The sequence below is a fragment of the Camarhynchus parvulus genome, chromosome 20, assembly GCF_901933205.1.
Source record: "Camarhynchus parvulus chromosome 20, STF_HiC, whole genome shotgun sequence".
Classification (NCBI taxonomy): domain Eukaryota; kingdom Metazoa; phylum Chordata; class Aves; order Passeriformes; family Thraupidae; genus Camarhynchus; species Camarhynchus parvulus.
Window position 1 is genome coordinate 14426322 of NC_044590.1, and position 27496 is coordinate 14453817.

General features: G+C 38.7%; 1 protein-coding gene across 13 annotated transcripts in view; it reads right to left on the minus strand.

Annotated features, from left to right (window-relative positions):
* PHF20 (PHD finger protein 20) overlaps positions 1–27496 on the minus strand; it is a 72028-nt gene that overhangs the window by 17655 nt on the left and 26877 nt on the right. For 8 of the 13 annotated variants that reach the window (XM_030963505.1, XM_030963507.1, XM_030963497.1 and 5 more), the window contains 7 exons: positions 26699–26875; positions 25755–25934; positions 18530–18808; positions 10066–10245; positions 6322–6420; positions 4371–4532; positions 1950–2119 (listed from right to left, as the gene is read on the minus strand). In XM_030963505.1, the coding sequence (XP_030819365.1) occupies positions 1950–2119; positions 4371–4532; positions 6322–6420; positions 10066–10245; positions 18530–18808; positions 25755–25934; positions 26699–26875 (1247 nt within the window). The remainder of the gene's footprint in view (positions 1–1949; positions 2120–4370; positions 4533–6321; positions 6421–10065; positions 10246–18529; positions 18809–25754; positions 25935–26698; positions 26876–27496) is intronic. The other 5 variants (XM_030963501.1, XM_030963504.1, XM_030963503.1 and 2 more) reach the window with 5 other exon arrangements.

Here is a 27496-nt window from a genome sequence, read left to right on the forward strand (position 1 = left end):
AGACCGGAACAAAACAGCACTAACCAACAATACACTGTTTTTCTGTACTTCTTTTTCCAGATTTAATTTCTACTAACTGAAGCAGATACTTCTATAAATGCAAACCTAGATTTCTGTATCTCAGTGCAATGAATGACATCCTTAATGCACAAATTGCTCAAGAAATTTAAGGCAAGTATAGGTCAAAGAAAACTTTTTATAAAATCTTTTGAATGTGGGGGCAAGTTATTAGTTTAAATACCTAAAGGAACTCCCATTTTAACTGTGTATGAGTTTCATTTAACTTTAATGTTCCCCAGTCTTTCATGGACAAGCTGCTGATGTGTTTAAAATTAACATTTTCCTGCATTATTTCTATATTTGGCACATTCATGGCAATGAACACAGCTGAAAGAGAACGCTTAGCATTCTCCCTCTTGTAAGAGAGGAGGGGGTACATGTATATTGGGAGCAATGAACCTCCAGCCAGATCCATGAAGAAACTGCCCTAGCTCCTCATTCCGGTATCAAGATGGGTACGCAGCAAACCCAAGCAGGTATCCCAAGTGCCAGCATATTTCCTATCACCTCAATCCCCACCAAGAATGCAGATACTCACAATACTGCTTATCTGCATCTCTCTTCCAGAGACCAATTCTTTCACAAATCAATTCAAATGTTTAAAAGTTTGCGATATGCTAAAAAAGCCCACTCAAACTAGTTCAACCTAGCAAAGTAATCTTAGAAGCAGCCCACGAAACTCTAAAGGAAAGGCACCCATAGGCTGCATCCAGAGCCAGCTGACAGCTCCCTACATTCTGCAATCCTAACCTAGTATGGAACTTACTTCTGCCAGTTATACTCCCTGGCTATTTCTTCGTGATTTTCTGTAAGCCATCTCCTCAGAGGGTATCTACCCCCCTTTAGTCACCACTGTTGGACTCCTTTTTCTTCGTGCACAGGCTGGTGCTATTTACTTACACTTGACCACTACCCATCACTCCACCCTTCCTTACTAATTCATAAGTTACTTTTTGCCCTGCATTGTCAGGATCCAACACTAAAACAAAGCCGTGTGAAGTGAACTCACCACTAAGAGGAAAAGCATCATACCTTCCACAACAAGGCTCCATGAAACAGCATGGAAACTCAAAGAAATTGAATTAGAGCAAAAAATTATGAAGAAATTGAATTGATTTTTTGACTTCACCTCTTGAAATTCATAGGAACTGGGTGGGATGGTTAAAATAGCTATGTAGGGAAATCATTTTCTGATAATTTACAAACATCTCAAAGTAAATAGGCAAGTAACTTCCAAGGAGGTTTTTTATCAACAGTTTTAAGCAGAAGAGACAACAGAAGCCTCTCCAAATTTTCAGTGAAGCTGATTTTAAAAGAGCAGATACATGTGGAATGGACAGATGGCCTTAGGCAGGTTAGGAACTCTGAATTTGCAGACTACTGCAGAATGGACAAATGACAAATGCAGTTCTGCTTTAAAGCAAAACTCAATTTTTAAATTTTTTTTTCCAGCCTGTCTGGAGAATTATATGTGTAAGTCAAGCTTCTTACCAGGGCAGAGGAATGGGAAGTACAGTACTATCTCATGACAATGTTCTGAACAGGCTCTAAATTTTCAGGCTCGAGGGAGCCCGAAAAAAAAATCACTGACTTCAAATACGTGTTCTCAGAATCAAGAAAGTCTTCTATGTTTAGAAAAATTCCCAAATGACAAACCAACCATTTTTGACTTGGAGTGAATGTTCCCTCTTTCTTTCAGTTAAAAATCCTAAACTGTACTATGAAGCAGAAGTTAACTATCGTAGCAGTCACCCTTACAGATTACCTCAAAAAATGTTATGCTTTTGGAAGACAACAATAGTTTATTATTTCAGGTACAAAACAAAAGTTTCTCTACTGACACCTTCCACTGCATTCACTAAGATGTGCATTTACCTTCCATTTCATACCTGAATCATGAAGTCATTTTCTTCTCTTACTTCGCAAACACACCGAACAATCTCAAAATCACTCTCTTCAACTTCTTCATCAGGGTTGGTGGTTACATCAACATCCTGACTGCAGTCATCGTCACTCCAAGGCAAGCTATCCATAGATGACTCACTCAGGGTGTCATCCTCTGTACAAGAAGTATTTACATAAAATCCTGAGTAATTATAAAAAAAGGTCCCTCAAAATCTTATCCCAAGTATGCAAATATACATTCCAAAAAGCACGAGTTCACAGTGCAATTTAAGGAATACCACAATTTTAACTGTTTATTGAAGGTTACTACATAATGAAGTTTTATAGTCTCATTAATGGCTCTCTCAAAATATCCATCTTAACAGCTTTTGTCATTAAAACTGTATTGTCAGCATACAGCGTCTCAAACCAAGGCATGAAGTCTCTTCAGACAAAACTATAAACAACAAAACCAGGCTTGTACATTCAAATAGGACTCATGCTAACTGCTGGAATTGGAACAGAATTGTGACTTGGCACTTCTAGTGTAGAGCTCTCAAAAAGAGGCAAGAGGGCTCTGTTTTATGAACCATTCAATCTCATGAAGTGATGTTTTCATGACAGAAATACTGGGTCCAACACAGAATTTAATCCTGCTTCAGAAATTATTATTTTCATTTAATCTTCTGTTTAGTATGCATTTATAAACTCAGGCAGTGTACTGCACAAGGTATTCTTCCAGAATGCACCCACACTACTTAGCTGAAGCATTAGTGCATCCTAGATTGAATAAAACTGCCAAGAAAATTTTAACTGAACAGCATGCTGAATTGAGAATCTTACCTCAATAATATTAAATCAATGTCTGCATCTTCCTTGGGGATAGAATGGAAGGGTCAGAGGAAGAAGATGAAGTATTTTAATTATTTGAAAATAATTTCATGAGTTAGAGGGGAATGGAAGGTAAAAATTTTAATCTTAAGTATAATGCTGGGGTCTCACCTACAGTGAGTATAACTACTTTCATCATTTAGCTCACAGAACACAAAAACAGTACTAGTCTGTGACATAAACTGTATCTTTCGGGGAAGCATCTGTTGTCAAAGGGTGAGAATCCAACACAATAGTTTATTTCCATGTTTAAAGGTTCTATTCCACCTCTGAATTAGGACACTCTTTCCTAAAGTGCAGTGGAAGTGACAGGATGGGCACACTGCACTTTTGTGCAGAAGAAGTTTCACTTTTGTTTACACCAGATCTTGCTTATCTAGGCACAAGTTCTGTAGATGCAAAAAGTAACAAAACAATTTTAAAAGGATGAAATAAAATAATTTCTGGTATTTTTCACCACTTTCAATATCTATCAACTGATCAAAAGAAGTCTGAGCAACTGATGGCAAAGCTACTAAACTGTATGTCCTATGGTTGATATACTCCAGAAACACAACTGCTCAGATTGCAAAATGTGTTTTCAAGACATTACCACTATCTGCATTTCAGTAGTTTTTAATGTTTCCTGTTTCACCTATAAAGGGGAATTTAACTGAAGCTAAAATTTACTTTTGTCTAATAACAAAGAAAGTTATGCAAAACAACAACAAAAAACTAACAACAAAAACAAAAAACCCCAAACAAAAACAAACAAAAACACCCAAAACAAGCTCAAACGGCTCTCAGCAGTGTATCTGTACAAAAAAGAATTTAACATTCTTGTATAGAATCAAGCTGTCATATATTTTCTATTTCCTTCAAATCTGTGACTTTTAAGAAGAGAAAAATCAAACATTTGTCTTTTTTATTGTACCAGTTTGTATCAGTAAGTAGTAACATGGAGCAAGACATTGAGAATTATGAAAGCTGGTACACAGCAGCCAGATTTTTATGGGTTGTGTGTATGAAGTACTACGAAGAAGACATCAATAAACAGCACTCAAGAGCTTCTCACATGAAGCTCAGAAAGTCAATATAAGCATATTCATTCTGTATCAATACAACTACACATCACCACATCCGATGGTCTCTTGAACACAGCAAGCTTGCAAAGCACCCATTTTTAATTCTGAAGGAGTTCTTACATTGTAGAAACTTTTGGAAATATGAAAAAATTATTAAGTTTAACACAGTTATTTTAGGAGTTAATAAGGCACTGAAAAAACCCCCACAAAATGAGTTTGATTTCTGAGATAAGGGCAACAATCTCAAAGTGTATATGAAAGTAAAGCCAAAATAAAAAGCAGCAACATCAAGCTCAGGCAAACGAACTGGGTCCAGTCTTGTCAAGCAGAGGGAAAGAAATACACACAGCCCTGAGTAAGAATAGCCAAATTTATACAGTAAGAACCAGTTTTCAAATATGTTAGTGCTGCTCACATATTTACTGGTAATGAAAGACAGAACTAGAAAACCATAGAGGAGAGTCATCTCACCATTTGCTTTTGATCTTCCCTTATGCTGTCCAGAATCAGTGCAGTGAAGCAAGGTACTTGGGTGAGCAAATGATTTATTTGAAGAATTAGATTTTGTGACAACTGATTTTTCAGGTGAAAGCTCTTGTGAGATATCTGTGTTCTCCCCAGTGCCCAAATACCCTGTAAAATTGTAGTAAATCATTAAAAATCTATGGTCAAAAAAAGTTGACAGAAGAAACAGCACCATGCATGCCCATAGCAGAAAAGTGTAACTCACTGAGCCAGTTCCCAATATGCTGGAGCTCTGGGACTGCATGATGCTGCTGCAAGATGTGCAAGCTTTCCAGGGGCAAGAAGGTATTTTCTGAACCAGAGAATTTCATGCCACTCAGTCACTGTTTACTGCTGTCAGAAGTGACAAAGGTCTAAGTGACCAGCCTTTCCAGGCCAACTATTCTTCAGACTGAGTAGGTGTACAAATACCTTTGCTTTACAGGCACTTTCACACAAGCACCACTAGCTGGAGACCTCCCCCTCACATCTCACTCTTACTCACACAAGGTTATACACATTCCCTAATCTCACAGACTTCAAAGTGGATAGAAAGCACTTGTTTTCCTAGTCTATGTATGGAACAGAATGCACAGGTGGACAAGCCCAGATTAAGAGTGTGTGAAGAAAACACCTTGAATAGTTCCCCTGTGAGGCCTACATTGGATATAAATCAAGGCTAGTTGAAGTTACAAGTAGCACTCTCTAGTTACCTAGAAAAAATCTTCACAGTTCTGGACTGAATTACCATAAGCTCAACATCACAAAAAGGCATGCAACATCTTAAAATCCAACGACAGACTGACAGGTGGCTTGTGGGGACTTGGTGCATAAATCTACAAATTATATTTTGCACTTTATCATAATGCTTGTGAGTACCATACAATCCAAAATTCACTAAAATTATTTGTTGCAGTACAATTCTAAGTGACATGGCCTATGGTTCTTCCAATCCATTCTCCTGATAGCTTGCCCTACTCATGGCAGCAATCAGAGAATTTTCTATCTCAGAAACTCCTCCTTAGGGAGATCTAGCTTCACAAATGATGCCTAGCAGATTGAAGTATGCTGTATATCCCCATCAACAACAGAGGATGTTGTCACACTTGATCCTTAAACATTTCAAACAAATTTTCCAGAATCGGCTGCGTTTTCACTAGCAAAGAATCCATCACCTCTAACACCTGGGCCTCTGCCTCAAGTTCAAAGCTTGAAGTGGCCCCAGGAAAGCATTCCCAAGCCTCCACAGATGAAACCAAGAACACAGGTTGCTACTACAGCCATTTTAATGTAGTGCAACAGCATGTTATGAGACATGAAAGAGGGACACAGCTGGAGTTTAGACTTTAAATAGGGCTTTTACTAAATCTCTACAGAAAAAAAGATTAATTTCTTTAAGAAAGAAATTAAGGCAGTGACAGGTTTAATTTGGCTCATTGTTACAGCCCACTCCCCCTCAAAGTGAAGGTGTAATAAATAATAAGGTTAACAGCAGAAAAAAAGGACTCAAAGTTTCCAAACTCCAGCATTCATAAAGCAGTCCCAGAACTAACGTAACTGAGAACAGCCTGTACACAGGGCATCTGCATTCTCTTAATTGGGCAAAGCTTGCATAGAAGCACACTTATTAAGGAAAAGCCTGACTTATACACTAACATTCATTTAGGAGTGACATTTATTCTGTGCCATTACAAGCAGTACTACAAGCCACCACCCAGCATTACTGAGGAAGCTTAACCAGGAAATAGATTATCTTGTCAATCACAATTTAAAATCAATTATTTAATAAAATAAAAGCCAAGTGAAGAAAAAGGCTGAAATGCAATGCCTGATCTTAAGTGATCTAAAGTGATTTTTTGGAGGTAATAAAACAAAACAATGAAGCCAGTTTCATCAACAGAAGAAAAATTAACTTTACCGGGCTTAGATCTCTTTTTCTTTTTTTCCTTTTTCTTTGACTTGGATCTTTCATAGTCTTTGGATTTTCTTCCTTTATTCTTCTCATGTCCTTTAACAGCTGAAATGAGACGAAATTCCAAATTAGTTTAAAAAATATATACATTTATTCTACTTCATAATGTTCTTTAAAGCCTCCCATTCTTTTGGACAATCAAGGCCAGTTCCCTGAAAAAAACAAAACAAAACAATAAACCCAAGAAGAAAATTTATTTTTAAGAATTCCCCAGCGCTCAATTGGAATAATCTATTTTAAGTCCTAATTTGACTGTCCCATAACAAAATATAAGCATCTTGTAGGAGAAATGAAATGTACAGCAGTACCCACTTATTATTTACATGATTTAGAGATCATAAAAAAGACTGAGGGATTTGTTATGTCCACTTTCTAAATTATTATGACTGGACATTTCACTAGCATTGTAAGAGAACAAAACCCCAAACTTCAGTTCAGTTCCCCAATCAAATACTTTATTTATATTGAAAATGGAGTAAATGTTTCAGCTGGCTTTAACTACTCTCTCAACATCTGTTCTCAATTCTATTTTTATGGGATTAAAAACACACCATAATTATGAATAACTGACAGCTGTCAATTAAGTCTATCCTCAAAGCATGCTTCCAGAGCATGCACAATTCAGTACAAGCCTATTGCAAGGGCATGTACACAAATTCCTGCTTTCCAGACCCCAGTGTTTGGTTACATCCTGTCTTTCAGATTTAGGTCCCAGCACACAATTTCTAGATACTTATGCAGTTCCTCATGTAAATTATCCTGACTCAGAGATGCAATCAATGCCTATTATGGAAGGAAGTCTTGTATCTCAAAATGGCTCTGCTCTCAGAGTGCTTGGCTGATTAGCCACTCACCATCCCATTCAGAAACCTATTTCAATGTCAGATAATAGAGATCTGAATAAGCAGTTGAAGACAGTGTATACTGTAAGAAATCTTCACTTGCACAAACCATTTGAGAACCCTAGGTTGTCTGTAACGATTTATGAAGTAAACCAGCAATACCAGCATATTCTGTCAACCCCTTTCATACATGTAAACAGTAAAGTCCCCGATTCATCGGCTGAGTATTTATGGCATAAACAGTTCACTGAGAAACTGCAAATGGCAGTCACATTTAATCAGCTCTGGTAAGCATGCAGGACAAGCTTAATAGTTTGTCCTCAGGAGACTCTTTAGCTCTGCATGTTCCCATCTCTCTGAGTCCTCAAAGATTTCCTGCTTTGCTATTTCTGTGCCCCTCTTAGCACGAGGTTAGCAAAGGCACCTCAGTGTGCTCACCCACATGGCCACACTAGGCACCTGGGCTTCAAAGGCAGCAGGACTGGCAGCACAAAAGTCACCTTGTTCCACCTCTTGGTGTTGAGGGAAATGAAAAAAACCAAAACAAAAAACAGGAAAAGAAAAGGCGCATATTCAAGTGTCAAACACAGTGCTTCCAACTTCCTTCTAACTCTCCTCTCTTCTCATCTCTTGTACTTCCAATGGTCAGCATCCTCTTGGTACCATTCCCTTCTCTTTGCTCACAAGGATGCAAGAAAGTTCTACCATTTTATTCTTCCAGAAGGGCAAAGAGAGAATAACTGAGCTCCACAGAGGTAGGAAAATTTTCCTTCTTTTCATTTGAAAATTCTAATTCACATGATCAGAGATTACTGGATTTGTTTGAAGACATCCAAGAGCACATGGGAAGCTTCCTCAACCACTACCAAAATATCCAAGATAAATATGAAAGAAACTGTCACTTTATCCACCTTTCCCCGTAAGCTTCCCCATGTGTCCTAAAATCTGAAAAAAATCTAAATATTTGCAAACGTCTTTGTGGAGCTATCTTCTGAAATGCACAGTAGTTAATGCATGTTTCCATGAAAAAAAAATCTTCAAAGAACAAGTATTTGAGTATTATACTAGAATCCTCCAAAACCAGGTACTAGACAATCTCGTTGTTAAAGCTGTTTCTTCTAAGTGCTTGAAGTGTAATGAATTTTTACTGACATAAGACCAAATAGAGAGACTTATCTAGGTTATGAGCACCCTCACAGATTCATATAATCAAACACAAAGATAACCTGAGAAACATAATCCTAGAAATTAAGCACAAAACAACTACATTTTTAAATGGTTTGGGGTTTTTTTGAAAAGACAAAGGATTTCAACTTCCTTGAATGGCAGAGACTCAAAGGAACTGGGACGAGTGCTCACCATCCTCCATCATATCACCACTGTGAAAGTTCATTATAATCTCTAAACGCCACACTTGCACAAAGGACACATCCCACTGAGTGAGGAACAGTGAGGAGATACTGATGGGCCTCATTCAGACCTTCCTACAAGGAAGGGCACTGAGGGATGCACAAGAATAAACAAGATGCTAAGTACTGTCTGTCTGCTATGATCAACAGAACAACACAGACACAGGCAGCTAAGGAGATGATCTCCAGGACATACAGCATCTGTCACACATACAGTAGTCTAACCTCAGATTTTATTTGTGTTTTCCTCATCACTGTGACTCAGGTTCTTTCTTACTGAAAGAAAGTGGTGATGCAGTAATCTAGAAGTATGTTGGGAATGATTTATGTATTATTTATATACATACAAAATAGTACTATTAATATGTATTGTTTCTATGAACATGTGTGGGTATACATACATCCCCCCATCCCGTCTGGCTGTTACCCACCGATACTACAGCAGATTTCAGTCTAAACAGAGTTTACACGATACCACTGAACAGTCAAAAGTGAAGTTCTTCAGAGATGTCTAGTAGCAACTCCTGACTACAAGAAGTGGTCAAGTGCTATTGAAAATAATCCCCTACAAAACATATCACCCTAGGTCATCGTGCCTCATGCCCACCCCCATCTGCCTCTTTTAAGTTTAGGTATCTCAGCAGGTACAAGATTACTGAAAATATTTAAATGATTACTTAAAATATTTAATGATTTGGGCAGACAGGAGTTTAACAGAATAAAGACCTACAACCTTTTAATGACCTTTAATACTTTAGTCCTTTTTACATCCTATAAATATTACCAACTGACTGGGCAGAATAAACCCCAGTGCAGAGAGCATGAAAACTTACAAAATGACATTGAAAAAACACTGCTTACATTTTATGCCGCACATTTATACAAAATTACTCTCTCTAAATGAAGGTGTGAGAAACAGCTGCTCACTTAAAAAAATTTAAAGGGTTTATTAAACCTTAACAAAAATACAACAAAGACTAGGTAAGGAAAAGCAGGCGTGGGAACTGCCCTCGTGGCTGCTCACCACATGGTTGGCTCATCTTCAAGGTGGATGCTTTGCCTTTTATATCTCTAGCCTCTCCTAGAGCCTTGTCAGTCAACTCCTTCCTTGCTATCCAGTGGTGGAAGTCACTTTCTTACATTCTGATTGGAGGTCAAGTGCTGCCATAGTAACAAGCCAACCTTCCCAATCCCTGGATTACCAAAACCATCCAACGATAACACATATTGGGGGGAGCAGACTGCAGTCACATAACTATATATTTATAAAACTTCTTTTACCATACATATAATGTTTACCCCTTAACTGTGAGAACCAACCATTTACTCATCTATAAAAAAGGTATACAGAATATTGTCAGTTCCTTACAATGTTTAAAACTTTCTCAAGACTTTTTCCTTTCCATGTTTAACTTTCCATGTTAAACCAAAAGCCGTACCATGCTGAACTCTTTCTCTCTCCCGAGGTCTCCGCAGTGCTCTTGCTATGTGGTTCCTGGTTTGGTCTCTAATAGAATGTCGGTGACTATTTAGTGCACTTACAGGAGTTGAAGTTCTTCTCTTTTCTACTATTTCATCTCTATATGGGGTACTCCTGAGGGTTATGTGTAGAGGAGCATCTACAAACAGAACAAAGACCAAGTCCAAGCTTTAAATACTTTCCAAAGTCAGTCTATTTCAGCAGCAGCAGCTCTGACAGACCATGTGGAATGTTTCTGATCAGACATTGCTCGACTCAGTCCTAGCCCTAAAACCTCCAATGTTTTTGCTGGATTTACTGATGAGCTTTTCTTTCAAAAATAAACAGGGGATGTCCATGCATTCCCAAATCTCTATTCTTCCAGAAAAACTGTGACTTTTTTTTTTTTTTTTTGAGAAAAGATGAAAAGAGAAACAGTTCAGTTCAGCAGAGACACAGGTTGGGTCATTTTTATTAGCTCCTCCAAGAGAAAAAGTGCCCAGTTGCTTTAATTAGAGGAACCACAGCCAGTTCTCCTACATGTGCTTTGTAACATACACAGAAGTGGCATAAAGCAGCTCTGCACATGTAAGGAAGAACAGTTTTTAAATACATGTCACTGAAACAACAGTGTTTTAATCAAGAGTGAGATGCAAGAATTCAGAACCCCTACCTAAAATTCATAAAAATCTTAAGATGCAGACATGGCTTCATATGAGATTACAATTTTATTTAAATTAAGTCAAACTGTTTCATCCTCCTAACTGCAAGTAGCAACTCCTCCTGAAAGACTCCTGGACACAGAAAAAGAGCAGTGAAGGTGATAAAAGCTAAAACTGCATGGCAGATAGGACAGCAGACTGAACAAGACCAGTTGCCATTTTGTTTTGGAGTATTACATCAAGTATCCTGGTCAATGAGACCCAGTAGCCAAGGTGACAGGATGCTGACATTTATCAAAAATACCCAGTTCTATCATCATATGCATCTCAAAAGTTCAGAGGATAAGAAAGGCAACTTGTTTCTCATCTGAAGATTAACATGCCACACTTAGACACCTTTAATAAAACAATTCTAAGCAGAACCTGAGAGTGACTGAAAAGGGAAAGAGTCCCAGAGGGCACACTTAGGAGAAGAAACTAGATCAAGCACCCTGCCCTGATCAACATTTCAAGCTGAAGAAATAATAAGGCACATTAAAAGATGCCATAGTTAGAGCTTGCAGAATCACATGGATCTCTTCAAGCAAAAGAAACTCCAAGATGCAGAAATCTGATGACATTTTCCCTGGTCCTCTCTCTCTAGGAAGCTGGAACTGAAAGGGAAAAAAAAAATTCCAAACAAAAAAAGAAAAGCCACTTGTAACTACTTCCACAACCAAACTTATCTTCTAGTCAACTGGCCTAGTGATCTACAGCAGCCACAAAAGACAGAAATTAAACCAAAACCCAATTACCACACAAGACCCTCTAAAAGATGCCTTTTGTCCAGACAGGCAATTTTTTTGGTAATTTTTTGTCTGGTTGGGTTTTTTGGCACTGTCTTTATTTACTTGTTTGTTTTTAAGTCAAGTCTATATTTACTTCCTGCTCCTCTGAAGACTCCCATGACTAGGGGTCAAGATATCATCAGTTCAGATGACAAAAACAAAGGAAGAAAAGTTTCAGATGAAAGCTTTTTCCATGGTACACAGTAGCTGGGAAATAAGATTCAGGTACTAGATAGTCTCTCTGGGAACACCAGTACCCTAATAAAGTTTATGAAATGCAAATAGTGTATTTCATTACAGGGTGAAAAGTCACGCAAACAATATTTTCTGCAGCTTTCCTGACTGTCTACTCTGCAATAATTTTCCAAAATATTTACAGAACACCACATCAGTGAAACTCAAAATTACAATACAAAAATCCATACACACCTTACAGCCTTCACTTAGGCCTCCTAACTTTCCCTTCTCCTAACAGCTCAACTCAATCTCATGAATTAACATCTAAGACCACCACAGCCACCGTGATCCTAGCAGTCTGCAACAGCACAAGGCCTCTTAGCTTCCTGTGGGCTGACACAGATGCACACAGGATCTTGGTGGAGCAAAACTGTATTTCATGTCCACTGGGGTTTTGTAGCTTTGTGAGACTTCATTTCAAGGAGATTTTTGCCAAGAATACATCCTGTCTTTTATGACACACTGGTTAATCTATTTCTGTAAGATTTCTCAGCAAGCTGTAACATTGCCCTGGGGGAGGGGTCATGCTGCTCTATCATACGCTGAATGCTTTTCTTTTTTTTCCCCCAGTAACTGACACAAAAATGCTAGGTTTTGAAATATCTTTGTTCCACTGAAAAGAAAGTTTAGAGGGTCTACAAGATCTCTGAGCACCCTGAATACATTTTAGAAGTTGTGAATAAATTTGAGATTATGAGATTAAGAACCTGGAAATTTATCCTGAACTTTCGAGACAGCAAATATTAAAACTGATTTCATGGAGATGCAAGCTTACAAGCCTTCCACACTAAAGTGTTCTTTTTCCTCTTCATTTGGTAGTATAACTCAGGTCAGTTTATAAAATCATTCCCTAAAGAACAAAGAACAATTATTCATAACAAACACAACTAAGACCTTATATTTAGGCATGTGGCTTTAAACCTTGCACATTTCTCACATTTGGATTTTCTGCATTAGTACCACCTGCAGAGTTGTGCCACCTGTTTCCATTCTCTGGTCTCCCCAAGCCAACCTTAACCCTCCAGAAGGTTTCCTACTCCTCTGCCTCCACCCAGTCACAGAGCATTGGGCTGTGAGGCTGCAGTGACAGCAGGACCACGCTCATAGAGATTCCTATGAAGAGTACACAGGGGATCCCTAAGTGTTTCCTAAAACTGCTTGTGCAGGCCCCATGAAGACACATACATCTGTGTCCCACCTCAGGGAAACCAGAAAAGGCACAAAAAGCCTCCTGACACCCTGGGCAATGTCACTTTCTTTGTCCTTGAACAGTAATGCTGTGATTAAACATCAGAGCACATTAACTTCCAGCTCAGATGACAGTGAATACTACTAACAGGAACAGGAGGTATGTTCGTAAGATACTGGAGATGAACAGGATTGCTGATTAACTCCCTCCAGTCTTCTTCCATGGAGTTCTTTCAGGCCTCCCTCTCCTAAGCCTGGAAGAAGTATCCTCTGTCATACCAAGAGCTGACCCAGAAGATGTGAAGGATCTTAGAAACACATACAAACCCAAAATATGAAATTACCTCAACCATGTAGAAACCACACAGACAGAGCTTTAGAAAACTTACCACTAAACACATCGAGGTTCAGTGACAGACAAGGCACTAGCTTTCTGTCCCCTGGAACCCTGATGTAGGACCCCAGGTTAAGAAGATAACTCAGCATTCACAGGAAGCAGAGACTGCATTCCCAAGTATGTGAATCAGACAAAGGTACCATCCACACCTGTGAGATCATTTGCTGGGAACTTCCAGTGGTATTTTCAAGAACTGAAAGACCATGTTTCATCTTGACTTACAGCCACTCCCCAGAAACCAAATGCAGTACTGTCTTGATAAGCCAAATACAACTGGCAACTCTGCAAACACAGAGGGTGTTTATGCAGATCTTCCCTGGCTCCAAGGAAAAAGCCCACATTTGTAGATCACCATGCACACCCACTGCCTAGCAAAGAGGCATCAGTCAGCCAGAATCAAGAGCATACAGGAAAATTTCCCAAAGGATTAATCTTACAACCACTACACAACAGGCCAGAGGTTTGCCTGTGAACAGCTGTTAGAGACAACCAGATGCCTGAGATATTTTAAGATGCAAAAACAAGTTTGCCAACTCCACTCACACACAATTCAGCTCTCACCAGTAACACAAGTAAGGACAAAATACCTATTTTGTTTACTCATGTAAAGAATTCATGGATGGAGTCATTTATACACTAACAGGACATACTGTAATTAACTCTGAGTAGGCAGAATTTTCTAAAAATGAGGTTATGTGAAAAAATTTAAATCTACTGACCAAACGTTTTTTCCCTTAAGTGATTTATATGGACTCCACAGTAAGGACAGATTTTTTACAGTAGGCAAACTAAAATTTGCAGGTCTCTTCCTTTAGTTTCTTCCTCATGGCAAGGAACACAGGAGAGCCAAGAGTGGCAGCAACTTGCCAGACTGAGGCTACTGTACTACACCCACACTTCAAATCAAAGCCTAATACTGTACAGTGCTTTTGAAGTTCCAAAACTGACTTTGGCTCCATTATTACCAAAAATCCTGAGAGGGGCTAAACTGTGTCCTAGGAGTCAATGGGTATAAACTCATGAGATCGCTGTCAGTACAATTGTGCTGACACCAGTACTAAGTAGTTATTAAGAGCACACCAATCACCTCAGATGGCACTTCCATTACCAACTCCCCTACTTGTTCATGAGGTTTGTGTCTCCTAAGAAATCTTCAGCATCCAGCAAGTACAGAGCTTCACCATGGTATGACATGGGGACACATCAGCTGTGCAAGCACTAAAGTCTTGACTGTCGGATTTCAGAACATATGTTCAGCCCAAAGGCATCAACTGCATGTTAGTAAATCTCCAAATGGACAGATTTCACTAAGAAAATGAAAGTCACCAATACAGTAAAACTCCAAGTCAAGATGTCAAAATTGTGACTTGCAGGCAACAAAGAAAGAAATGAAACTATTCTATGCCTCATGCCCTTGGAGTGGTCTAGGTCAGGAAAAAAACATTTTTATAGGTCAGGAAACAACAATCTTTATTAAGAAAAATCTTTTGCAAGCACTTTATACAAAATAACATGGATGGACAGACAGACATATCTGAAAGAGACAACTGGTACCTTCAGAGAAAATTGTTTACAGTGTCTGCAGGGCACAAGTCACAGTATGGGATGATGTACTTTAACAGTAAACTAAGGGGTTCTGCAGCAAAAGAGAAGGGACCACAAAGAAAGAAACCTGTCTTAAGGTTAATGTATATGGGCACAGAATCCAGTTTTACTTAAGAGTTGAACTTGATGATCCTTGTGGGTCCCTTCCAACTAAGAATGTTGTAATAAAAAAATGGAGTACAGATGCACAGAACAATCAATAAGTAGCTGACATAAATTGTCACAGATACTGTATCACATTTAATTTCCAAGCAATTATTCTGATAGAGCATCTCTACTTGAGCTAGCACAAAATCTAAGCAACTCTTTAATCTAAGACCAACACCGAAGTCATCTGCAGCCCAGATTCAAAAAGCCTCTTTTAGGCTTAAACATCCACACATATTTTCTACAGATCTCAATTCTCCTAACAGAGGCCTGCAGGTGGCTCTGCAATGCACCTGAGGTATAATGCAGCCTGAGAGCTGAGGGCAGGTATACCTGCATCTCCTCTAGCCCAGGGGGACATAACATCAACTGCCTTCTTCTATGTAAGGACAATTCTTTCCTGAAGACCAAAGCAGCAACAACTCAAGGAGGTAAGTATTGTAACATGCACTTGGGGGGAAGAGCTGTTTCATCATAATGATCTCATATTACTTTCTGATAAATTTAAGAAAGGTATTGCTTGAAGATATCCAGAAGCCATGAAATCCTAGACATTCTGTTTAGGAATATTCTGCAAGGCATATGTAAAATACAAGCTGTAGGCAATGGCAGTACCTTCCTCGCTGTTCAGAGCAACTACAGAATTTAGAGACCTATCGGTCAATTTTGCTACTGCAAAGGCAAAATCCTTCTTTGGAAAGAGGGGGAGACAGTTAAAATCAGTCCCACTAACCTTTCCAGCTCACTCAAGCTTTGATTCCAACGTCAAGTAACACAACTTACATACTGGAAATTTTAATTTTGGAGTCTCCACTCCAGTGCAAAGCAACTATATTTGAACTGTTTTTTCCCAAATTTCACAACATGGTCACTAAGACCACTTACATCCATCTTCTTTTCTGCGTGTTAAAATTTTAATTTTAAGCACTGCAAAGAAAAGGTTTTGCAACTGTTCTCAATTTTACACATTCCCCTACAACTTTAGAAGCAGTAAGTATTTTCAGTTTAAATTCAGCACCAGAAAACCCCCACCATTTATTTTATGTGCAGCATAAAGAGTAAGGAGTTCCAGAGGTCTAAAATAAAACTTGTGAGACAAGTGTGACAAAGCTCCTAAAGCAAGAGCATCTTAAGTTTTATACAATAACAAAAATCATGATTGCTGAAATTTTTATCTGTTAGAAATTGCCACCTTTTCTTAAGCACTAAAATCGACCTAATATAGTGAAGTACAAGAAAAATACATTTGTACCAAAAGGTAAAATGATTTAAATATATTCTTTTTAAATAGGGGAATTTTTGCTCACAAAAGGATAGTAAAGATGAAAATATACCCACCACATACCAGACTGAATTATGGATTCAAAAGCTTTCACTCTAAGTAGTACCTCCTGAAAAGCCTTTTGAAAAAGCGGCATAAGTGTTCAGCAGACAGAAGGTCTTGCCTAGAAGACAGGCTTTCTATACATGCCATTAAGACAGAAGAACAGAACTTCAAATACAACTTCAAAGTAAGAGCTCATGAATCTCGTGAACTCTGCTTTCAACTGTGTAGCACTACCAAACAAAAATTAGAGTCATAAAGAACATACTGAGTTAGAAAACAATGGCACTTAGTATCAGACATATAACTAATATATAATGACATTGTCTTTCCTCATCAAGAAAAAGTGTACTATAGCTCCACAACAGCAGGCTTCAACTGTGAAAGTGACTTGAGAACTCCACAGCCCACCCGGTCCCTCCCCCCACCATCACCTCGATGCAATGTTCAACTGCTGCGAGCACATCCCAGGCACCCTGTGCAGAGAGCTGCTAGGGAGTACATCATGGTGAAAAGTATTCATCTACAAATGGGGAATTAGAGAGGCGGAGGCTTAAAATAAGCAAATACAGTTACACCTCAGCTCCACAAGGAATTACTTGCCAGTGATGATGGTGCATCTGACTGCATGCACTTGGAGGAAAGGATAAATGGAAGGGTCAAGATCTTGAACCACTAGTCAGTGCATTCAAGACAATCATAACAAAACAACTTCTCAAATCAAAAAGAATTACACAGTTCAAAAGAGCCAAATAGAAGTCTGGTTATTGAAAAGTCCATGACATGCACAAAGCCTGTTTTGATCAATTTGCAGCTGTCAGCAGCCAATCTTCACACCATGCCTATCTCAGGTATGTTTCTCCAGGCAACACTTGGGTTCAATTAAGCTGCATGCAGAGTACAATACTTACAAATCATTACATCCTAATGCGTTCCTACCTAATCCAAGATCATGCCTTTGCATTATTTAAAGATACAGAAATATTTGGGGTTCATATGTAGTTACAGTATGTAAAGTCACACTTATCTTGTTAGGAATAAGCAGTAGCACCTCAAATGAAAACTCATTTTTCTAGACTCTTAAGAAAAGCAGCCACGAAGCAAAGGATATATCCTGCTATAGTGAGCTGGAGTTCTGTGAGCAACTTGCAATACTTTGTAGTTCTTAAACAATGTATAAACAGAAGATCAACGGCAAAGACAAAAGACATTAGGGAATTCAGCCAGGAGAAATATGGATTTCATAAAAAAGGCTCAATGAGAAGACAGAAGACATGACTAGTTTTACGGACTTGAAGTACACAGCGACATCAGTCCACAAGCACGAAGTCTGGACAGGTTATCAACAACCACTGCAGTTCACACTAGACCTAGACTGCCACTCTGGTGTCATGCCAGGCAGAGAGTGCTTCAGAGAATGAGGGTGAAGCAGAAGTGAATGTGATTTTGCAGACTGACCTTTCCACTGACCATCTGTTGTGTGAAAATCTTTTTCAAGCACAGCTGAAACAACTGCACTTGTAAATACTACGATTTTTCATGACATAGAACAGTAAATACTGCAGAAACTCGTACTGGATTTCCAGCCGGGTATGTGCTTGAAGGCAGTAAAGTACAGGTAAGTCTAAAGATAAGGAAGAAATAGGAGAGAACTGGAGGTACCCAAACTGTACCCTAATACAGAAAAGGACAGAGGTCTCCAACCAATACTATTTATAAGCCAGGAGAAAAATAAAAATCAAGTCAGAAACTCAGGGAACTGGGGTTTTTAAAAGGGAACAGAGGTTTAATATGCAAGTGAGCTGCTACAGAAAAATAAGAGAAGCTGCACAGTGGGATCTTTACCAGAAAATGATCTTGAATGCTAGAAGAAACATCTTCCTATCTTTCTACAACATGATGTGCACACATATTATGCTTCTTTTCCACACAGAAACATGCTAAGACACAGCCCTGAAAGAGACTCCTTCAGCCCAAAAGAAAATTGATTTCTGGTATTTTCTGTCTGTCCTGACTGCTGCTGTTTAAAAAAAGAAAGAGATCAATACCATACTTACACAGTGAACCAGCTGTTGTCTGTCCTCTTTTTGACCTTTCTTGATTAGCTTTCTCAGAAGCCAAAGAAGCTCTGGTTTGAATATTTCTTTTTACAGGGTTCTGCTGTGATTCTGCAGCCTTCTCCACTCCATGAAAGTATTTCATGTGATAATGCAATAACTTGGCTTTGCGGAAGGATTTTGAACAGTCCAAGAACTTGCATCTAAACTTGTGATCTTGGTCAACAGTTGCAGCTTTTTTTGATGCAAGAAAATCTGTTCTCCTACAAGGTTTTGTTACTGTAAGAACAAAACAGATAAATTGCCCCATGCATATGCTATATTTACCAAATGGTTTCCTAAACTTTAACAGCAAAAAGAAGCATGCATTTACACACATTAGCTATGAAATGCTAGAAATAAAATGTTAATGCCTTATCTGCCTTTAAGATTAGTAACTTTAAAGGGAAAACTCTACCCTACACTGCTCATAAATCTGGTTGTCATGACACTACTGTTTTTACGAATAAGTTAAAATATTTTGTTTCGCTGAGTTCTTGCCCAACAGCTGATCTCACTGCATAGTGCTCCTGAAGATAAAAGACTGAATCACACAGAGATAACATCCCTATGTCCGAACACTAAAGATTATTTGTTCACAACTATTCACATCTCTGCTGAAAGCAAGAAAACAGTTCTGCTTCTCTGGTTACAATTATTTTGCTACCTGCTTTCTGGGTGCACAGTTTTGCCACCAAAGCCTGGTTATTTCCAAAGACAATAAAGCAATATGTTAGAACACTTTAAAAGTAATATTGAAATTTATTTCAATTTTTAAGTAGCAATGAAACACAAAATTGCTTGCATCTGTTACAAAATGTTCCCTATGAGCTATACTTACTTAGTTTCTCAAAAAAGTAAGAAAAGTCTAAAGATTCATATGTAAGAACAGTTTAAGGCACCTATTCCAAAGAGCACTGCTCTGCAACCCAGGGCTGTATCTATCATGAATTACAGGAACTTTTAGTTCATATTTTTTCTAAGAAACATACAAAATAAACATTTTGAACTAAATCACAGATTGCTATCACCAGTATCTGTACTCAATACAACACATGAGAGGTAAAAATGAGGAAACAGATCTAAATAGATCTATGCAATTATCCATCACTAATACACACACAGCATCCAAAAATCCCTCTCCAGCTAGAAGACAATGGAAAGGAGGTATCATTTTAAAAAATCCCAGCTTCCAAATACAATTTTTCAATTTGTTTTGCCAGTACTAAAGTGTTATTTCCATCTTTACAAGAGTTTTCGACTTTCAGGATTAAGAAAGCAGTGTTTAACTGCAAGACCCAAACCTAGCAACCATGACTAAAACTCAAGGGATGAAGCACACGAATGAAAATTAAGACACTGTATTAGAAGTAGCTGTAAGCAGGAGACAAAAGTACCCAGAAACATTATGAACAAGAATAAGATTTTCTGTAAGTGCAGTAAGGCTTTGAACAGAAGGAGTGTTAAAGGCAGTGTCTTGTTTCCAAGTTTTTACCATGCACTAACAAAAACGGGGTTACTGAGCAGCAGACTTAAAGGTTGTCACAGTGCAGAGAAGCATCTGAAACATCTATATCTGAGGCACATCCAGCCTTTAAGTACTGTGTACAAACAAATCTTTAACAGGGAGAAAACACAAGTAGTTGTACCCTAATGCATAGGGAAAGATTAAGTCATACGCAACACCAAGATGGTTAAAAGAAAGAATATGCAATGAAATTGGAGAACGAAATAGTACAAAGAAAGACACCAGTTTTGGGTGTTTCACAGTGGTAATGACCAGGAGGAAGACACTTTGGCATAGCCACGTTAAGAACATGCTGACAGGAACATCAGTAAGACTGCAGCAAAGCCAGACTCACACTTGCAGAATGATGAAGCTTGCCAATACCAAAATCAAAATACACTGCAGACCATCAAAAGCTGCATTCAGGAAGAATGAAAAAGTATTTCAGGAAGGCTCAGTGCAATGGCCTGTGGGTTTAGTGCAAGCAAACACAGAAAGGTTCTCTTGACTCTAAAGGAAAAAAAACAGCATTTGGGACTACAGATGCTGAGAACTTGTTACTACTTAATAACCAACATGAAGCTGGAAAACAACTGAAACAACTGCAGCAGAAGGGAGTAACGGGGTCCAAAGAGACCTAACAAAAAAAAAAAATTACAAAGATGACAAGGGAAACTATTACATCATCACACAACTGTCAGGATGAGGCCCCACATTCAAGCTCAGAGCACTTCCCCTCCACTGAGCTAGACAGATTCTGGAGAAGATATAGGGAATGGCTTCTAACTGATCGGCTACAAGTTAGAAAAGGAAACGATTGCATTAGCTTAAGTCAGAAATAGGGATAACAAAGACATGGGGGCAAAGGGAAAGGGAGCAGACAAAAAACTTACTGCAATGTGCAAAAGGAATGTGTTCAGAGTAATAAAAATACAGACGATCCCACAAAATTTGAAACAAAGTTTCAATCATTCCCATCACTATATTTTCCTTCTTTAGAAGGAGCACAATAGAACTCCCTGTCACTCAGGCACAGTAGGAAACTGACAACCAACTCTGCCACCCAGCGCAGCCTCTGGAGAGTCCTTGCTCCAGACACTCTGAAAATAACATCCTACACCAACACCTAAAGGGGCAGCTACCATCCTTACACACAGAATTTTTGCTCACAACATATGACACTAAAATTGGTTTCTAGAGAAACAAGTTTGGTGTATCGTCTTCAGATTTTCAGGCAACTGCCTTTACAGAGGAGCTTGGTGGGTATTTTCTGTGAGTACAGAGGAAAAGGAACGGTAAATTGACACCTGCTATTTCTCCCATGATTATAATCAAAATTCAAACCCTTCATCTGCTTTTCAGTCAGCCATTACAACACTAAGCACAGACACTCATGGCCAAACATCAGTGTGTCCTTTAAGCTTCACTACAGAGCAAAACATTCCTTCAGTGCTCCCATCAGCAACCATTCTCACTTTTCACTGGGCTGAATTATCCAAGGGTCAAGCTATGACCATGTTCAGCAGTAAGTTCACTGTAAAATGCACAGTGTGACGTTTCCAAGTCCACCAGGTGTTTTTACACCATTACCAGTCCTCTCTTTGACATGACTCCTGCTAGGACAGGTATATTTGGCAGCCGCATTGTACCTTGACTGAAGGTCTGCCATCCTGCGGCATCTCCTGCAACATCCTGGTAAACAATCCAAGAAGCCAGCAGTGCACAAAACTCTTCCCATTTTCCCCCACTTAAAGATGGCTTTACTGCAGTTTCAAGCCATTAGAGTTCCACACACAACTGCTGGCTAAAATGAGGAGACCTTCACTTTCTATTTCTATCTCCAAAGAAATATTAAGTGAGGATCAAATTATTTCATCACTTAATTATTCACTTCACTTTCTTCAATGTGTTTAATTTAACACATTGAAACTCTCTAAAACTCATGTTCTTTGGCACATTATCTTCATGATAGGTCATGGTAACAAACATGCTTGAGCTGACAGTTTTCACACTGTGCTTTAGACCACTTCACACCACTGGGCAGTGTCCTCACTAATTACTTATTTCATTCAACTTATTTCTTCTGAAATCTTGTGCTGTTTTTTCCTGAGCTCACCAAGTGTTTCATCATTTCAGCTCTCAAATTACATTTCTTCCTTTATTTTCAAAAACCCCCACAATATCTCAGTTGTGAAACAAAAACCATCTTGCTTAATTGCTCTTCTCAAGATAATTTAGGTAAGGACACCATCCAAGAATTTCCAGTGCATCCAGAATCCACAGAAGCAGATGCCTGGTGTAAGAAATACATAACAGCATCAGTAATCACTGATCATTACATATTTATAAACTTATGGGGTTCTGAGCTGTAACATTACTTGGCATTGCAAGAACTACTCAAGACAGTATTTCTTATGGCACTCCACTCTCCAGTTTCCCCCTGTGCTGGAAATAAATTGGTACCAATAAAAGCAGCCTGTACTGGGTAGTAAAGTATGTAAGCCTTGCTGTGCACCACTCACACCTCAACTCACCTTTGGAGGGGCCAGGTGGGGGGGATGTGAAGGTTTTACGTGTACTTTGACCTGTAACTGAAACAGTGCGATCAGACTGAGGTGCTCCACCCTAGGGAGCTTTAGGTGAGCAAGGCACGATGCACTTACTTACCTACCATATCTTGTTAGGCTCAAAAATACAACTTTCACACTACCGTGAAGGGATTAAAGCCTACTGAGGTGAGCTGCAGCAGAAACAGCAGCTCTTTCAAACTGACGAAAAGGGCTTATGTTTCTCCTTAACTGAAGCCCAAAGCTAACAGAACAAAATCAGAAAAGCAGGTGTAAGTATAAGGCAAATAGAATCCCTGATGCATGTCTATGCAAATAAATAAGTAACTTCAAGAGTGCTAGCAAATACAACTACAAACAGGATAGTGAATGCGTGCAAAGCAAAGACAGCTCACCTTTAAATTTAAAGGAATTTTTAAGAGTAAACTCATATGAACAGTTATGAAATGCTTGTTTTCAGATGTATGCAGACCTTTAACTGGCTGCAAAAATTTGCCAACTGACTGTCACATATTTTTTGGAAAGACAGTTTGATTTAGCTAAATTCTGATCACCACTTCTGGTCCCTTGTCATGAGAGGTGCCAAAAGCCAGGAGAACAGGATTCTAATCTTTCAGTACATGTAATTATTCAGAATTTTGGTGAAGCTTTTTAAAAAGGAACTTCATTTTTGACAAAGAGTGCAATATTGCCCTTGCAGAACATATTACATTCTAAAACATCTCAGTCATAGGAAGACTCCAGACTGTGTTTGCTGTTATAAATGTCTGCAACCACTATTAATCTTGAATCATCTACCAACCAGTGACTAGAAAAACACCCTTTAAAAGGAATGCTTGTCTCCTTAAAAATTCCTGATATTCAAATGCTATAAAAATGTTCTTCCTAAGGATCATGCAACATAAAATTTGTACTATCAGAATGTACTACTCAACAATGCCAAAATGACACAACAAATCACACTGAGGGAAACACAGGTTTTACAGTATTCTCCTACAGGAAGATAATTCATTCTCACTAAGTGACTAGACTTGAAGTCTACAGACAAATAATAATGGTAATACTGGGTTACAATACTGCCTTTGTTCTACATATGCAAAACTACCAATGACTAACTTCCATGCTGTACTTCATGGCAATCTCACATGCAACAGACACCCTCTTCTCCCACACAGACCACCTACTCTCCAACAATGTACTCTGCCCCCTGCCCAAGACCCAAATCTCTTTCAAACACATGGCAGACTAATGAACATAACTGACACACAGTTTTTCTACCTGGACCCTATCTGTTCCCTTGATAATCATCCATAAATTATTTAATTCAGCTCCCAGTCTCCAACACCAGCTATTTTTAGGACTGCATACCTGGGCTCTGCAACATATCTACCCCTCCATAAGAGGAGAAGCCACTGGAGATTTTCAGAGGTATTTTCAGAGCCCACACAGAGGCGCCTGTCATTGTCATGCTGCTACACACGCACCACCACCAGGTAAAATACCAAGCCCCGCTGTTCCCCCATCAAGCAACTCATCAGCACTGGGGTGTACCAGTACAATCCCACAACCAAGACAGAGCACAGAGAAGGAAACACAGATCCACTTTTAACTACAAAGGATTTATCTGTGATAGAATATATGAATTTTCTAAAACTGCTTGTTAATAACATTTTTAATGTTGGTTAAGTATGGAAATGTAGATTTTTGCAGTTGGATTTCAGGTGACAGTATTTACTCCAAGACCCTGCACAGCTTTTATCACCAATCCTTTACAATAAAAACACCTGCTTGCCACATCAGGCAAGCGTGTCTGATTTCTAATGTTAACTGAAACAATTTTCAATTAAATAAAATCCACACTCAGAAGTGTGTATTTTTATGTAAAAAACAGTGTTGTACTTCAGGTCAGAATGCAATGTGAATGAATATTCCCAAATTAACTATAATCTACCTTGCTCAAGTCCTGACAAAAGAGCCAGGAACAAGAGCGCACAAACCCTATCAGAGCCTTTGGGCAGGTGTTAGCCAAGCCCTGCTCCCACAGCTTTGCTGCTTGTATCCATTGAAGCAAGCTCAGGCCACATTCCACGCATTCCATTAATGTGAATGACACTACACACACAAATATTAAACATTCAGTTGGAATTCTCCCGAGTTTAAACCCAAATTACAAATGCTCAGCAACAGCTGAAGGAGACCAACATCAAAAGAGCCTGTATTTCTAAATAGTGTAAATGCATACATTTTCATTTACACATCCAACCGAAGTGAAGAGGTCAGTTCCTTCCAGCACTGAGGGTACCCATTAGTGGAAAGGGAGAGGACATGTGATTCGAACAGTTACACTCAAGTGAGTGAGAGAAGTGCAAACAAGAGTTAAATTTAAAATAACCAACAAACAACAGACAGAGTTTACTCCAGCAATGCTGAGAAACTGTAAATCTCTCCAAGTGCTCTGTTACACTTAAAATTAAACTTGTTAAATAGAGCATAAACTAGAAAATATGTACTTCAAGTTTCCTCAGTTAGCTGTAGATCCAAAGATGAAAGTTATGAGAAATAACCACAGGACAGCACCATGTTTTGACAGTCTACTATCTGCACAGGAAATTTTAATTTGAAAAGGCAAGGTAAGAACGCTCCTCAGCTAAAGAAAATAGAGTAAATATATTAAGACAGTTCAAACTGAAATGTTTGAACTATTTCATAAATTTGTACTAAAGTCTCCAAGTCTAAACAAAAGGATATAAAAATGCACAATTAGGATTTCCAAAGACCAGAAACAGTAATATTACCACATACTTGCAGCACATTAAGGAGAAAAGAACCTGACCTTTTATGGTGTTAAATTCAATTTAATCCAGAATTCCAAACACTGAAAACAAGAAGTTTTCAAAAATGACAAACAGTCATTTAAAAATTACAATTTCCACTTTTAAGATTGCTGTCTAACTTGAAAGCACAAGATTAAAACTGAGTCCGCAAGGAATAAAAATATACATTTTTTGCCAAGGTTAACACTGCAAAAATGCACAGTTTTAACACCTGCACAAGTACAAAACACCCGGTGTCAGCTGCCTTAAGAAATGCATCAACATTAAGTATGAAAAACCTGAACCTGTAGCAGCAGAAGGTTCTTGAGTTCTGACAGGAACAGAGGAAGACTCAGTGTCTTCAGCTTTTTCTTCCTGCGAACTGGCATCTGTACTGAGTGCTGTGCTATGCAATGTGTTTCCAGGTGATCCTTGTTCACCAAAACTTTGGTCAGATTCAACAGCAATTTCTAACTGGACTAGAATGAGAAAAAAATTTCCCCTGAGTAAAATGCATACAAAAGCATACTTCAGAACATTGGGGGGGGGGAGAGGGGGAATACCCATCCACGCTCTTGGTCATACAAAATTTTTGAGACACAACTAACTTGTAGTACCCCTCTGAACTTACAGCTGCTTAGAAACACACAAGCTAACTGTTTCTAGCCCAGAATAGGATGGATCTCGTACCACTACAAGAGCTCCCTCAAAAGGAAAAGGCAGTGAAGCACAGGGCAGGAAAGGGAGTGTTATCTCAACCCTGTTTAAGCATAAAATTAGCCCATTTGATGCTTTTAGTGCTCAACAATAGGATTAATCTGTAAGAACTCTAAGAGTTCAGTACTAGGGCTGTTACTTCTACAATCTGAAAGTGTTCAAACTTTGAAATTACCTCATTTTCACAATCAGAACCTGCATTCCCTACAAAAGAAAACTAACCAATCAAAAAACTCTAACTATTTCCTTGGAAAGTTTCAGCCTATGGAGCTCTCCTTTGCTGGAAAAGCTCCCATCACCCAAGGAAAATGCTGAGGTTCCTGACAGAAAGGGAATCAAAAGCCAAAAGCAATCAGGGCAGCAGAGCAATAAAAACTTTCCATGAGTTTTCTCTGCACTGCTGATACAAACAGGTTTTAATGGCAGATATGGAGCCTGCAGGTTAAGCAACTGAAAATACAGAGTTTGCAACAACTACATGACCACTTCGTCACAAAAATCTGAGGTACACTGTGAAGGCACTTACCCTTCTCAGATTCATTTTGGTTAGGTACTGCATCTTTCCAAGTCTGAATTTCCGTGGAAGTTGTAACAAGATCTGTATTTAAAATCTCATGGCTAATACTGGATGAGAGTCTTGAAGATCGCCTCCTGATCTGGTCTCTCTCAGCATTATCTGAAGACCTCTTAAGTTTTTCCTGAGCTGGAACAGTTGTATTTAATGGTACTATGCAGTTACAGGAGTACAAACAGACCACAAGCAAACTTCCAAGTTTTTCCCTCCCCGTGACTCCCTTCAAAGTGTGTTTTTTAAGAATTAAGGCTAACACCAAAAGCTAAAAAGCCTGGAAAATCAGGCCTCTCTAAAAGCTACAATAAGTTACAAATAAGCATAAAAATACAGCAAAAGTTCTCAACTTTTTTCTTCTAGTAACAGATTTTGAAGTATGAATATAGATCAGTATCTTACTAGTTTCTTACTGAGAAAAAAAATTCCACTAAGTAAAATGCACACAGAAGCATACTACAGAGCAGTGGGGGTGTGTCCATCACCTTACAGTGGAGCTGGTCTAAACAAACTGTTCCATGGACGTAAATAATATCAGGAGTTAGATGAGACAATTCAGACACATCAAAAGCCATGGCTGAGCTGGATAACCTACACACACTCAAGTTTAAGATTGTGGCATTAAGAAAAGAGTTTTCTCTAGCTCTTCATCTCCTTGGCCATGACACTATTACAGAAAATATAATCTTCTTTCCTCAAGTTCTTCAGCCTCCACACAAAGCACACAAAGATAAAGTAGAAGCTATTCAACTGCAG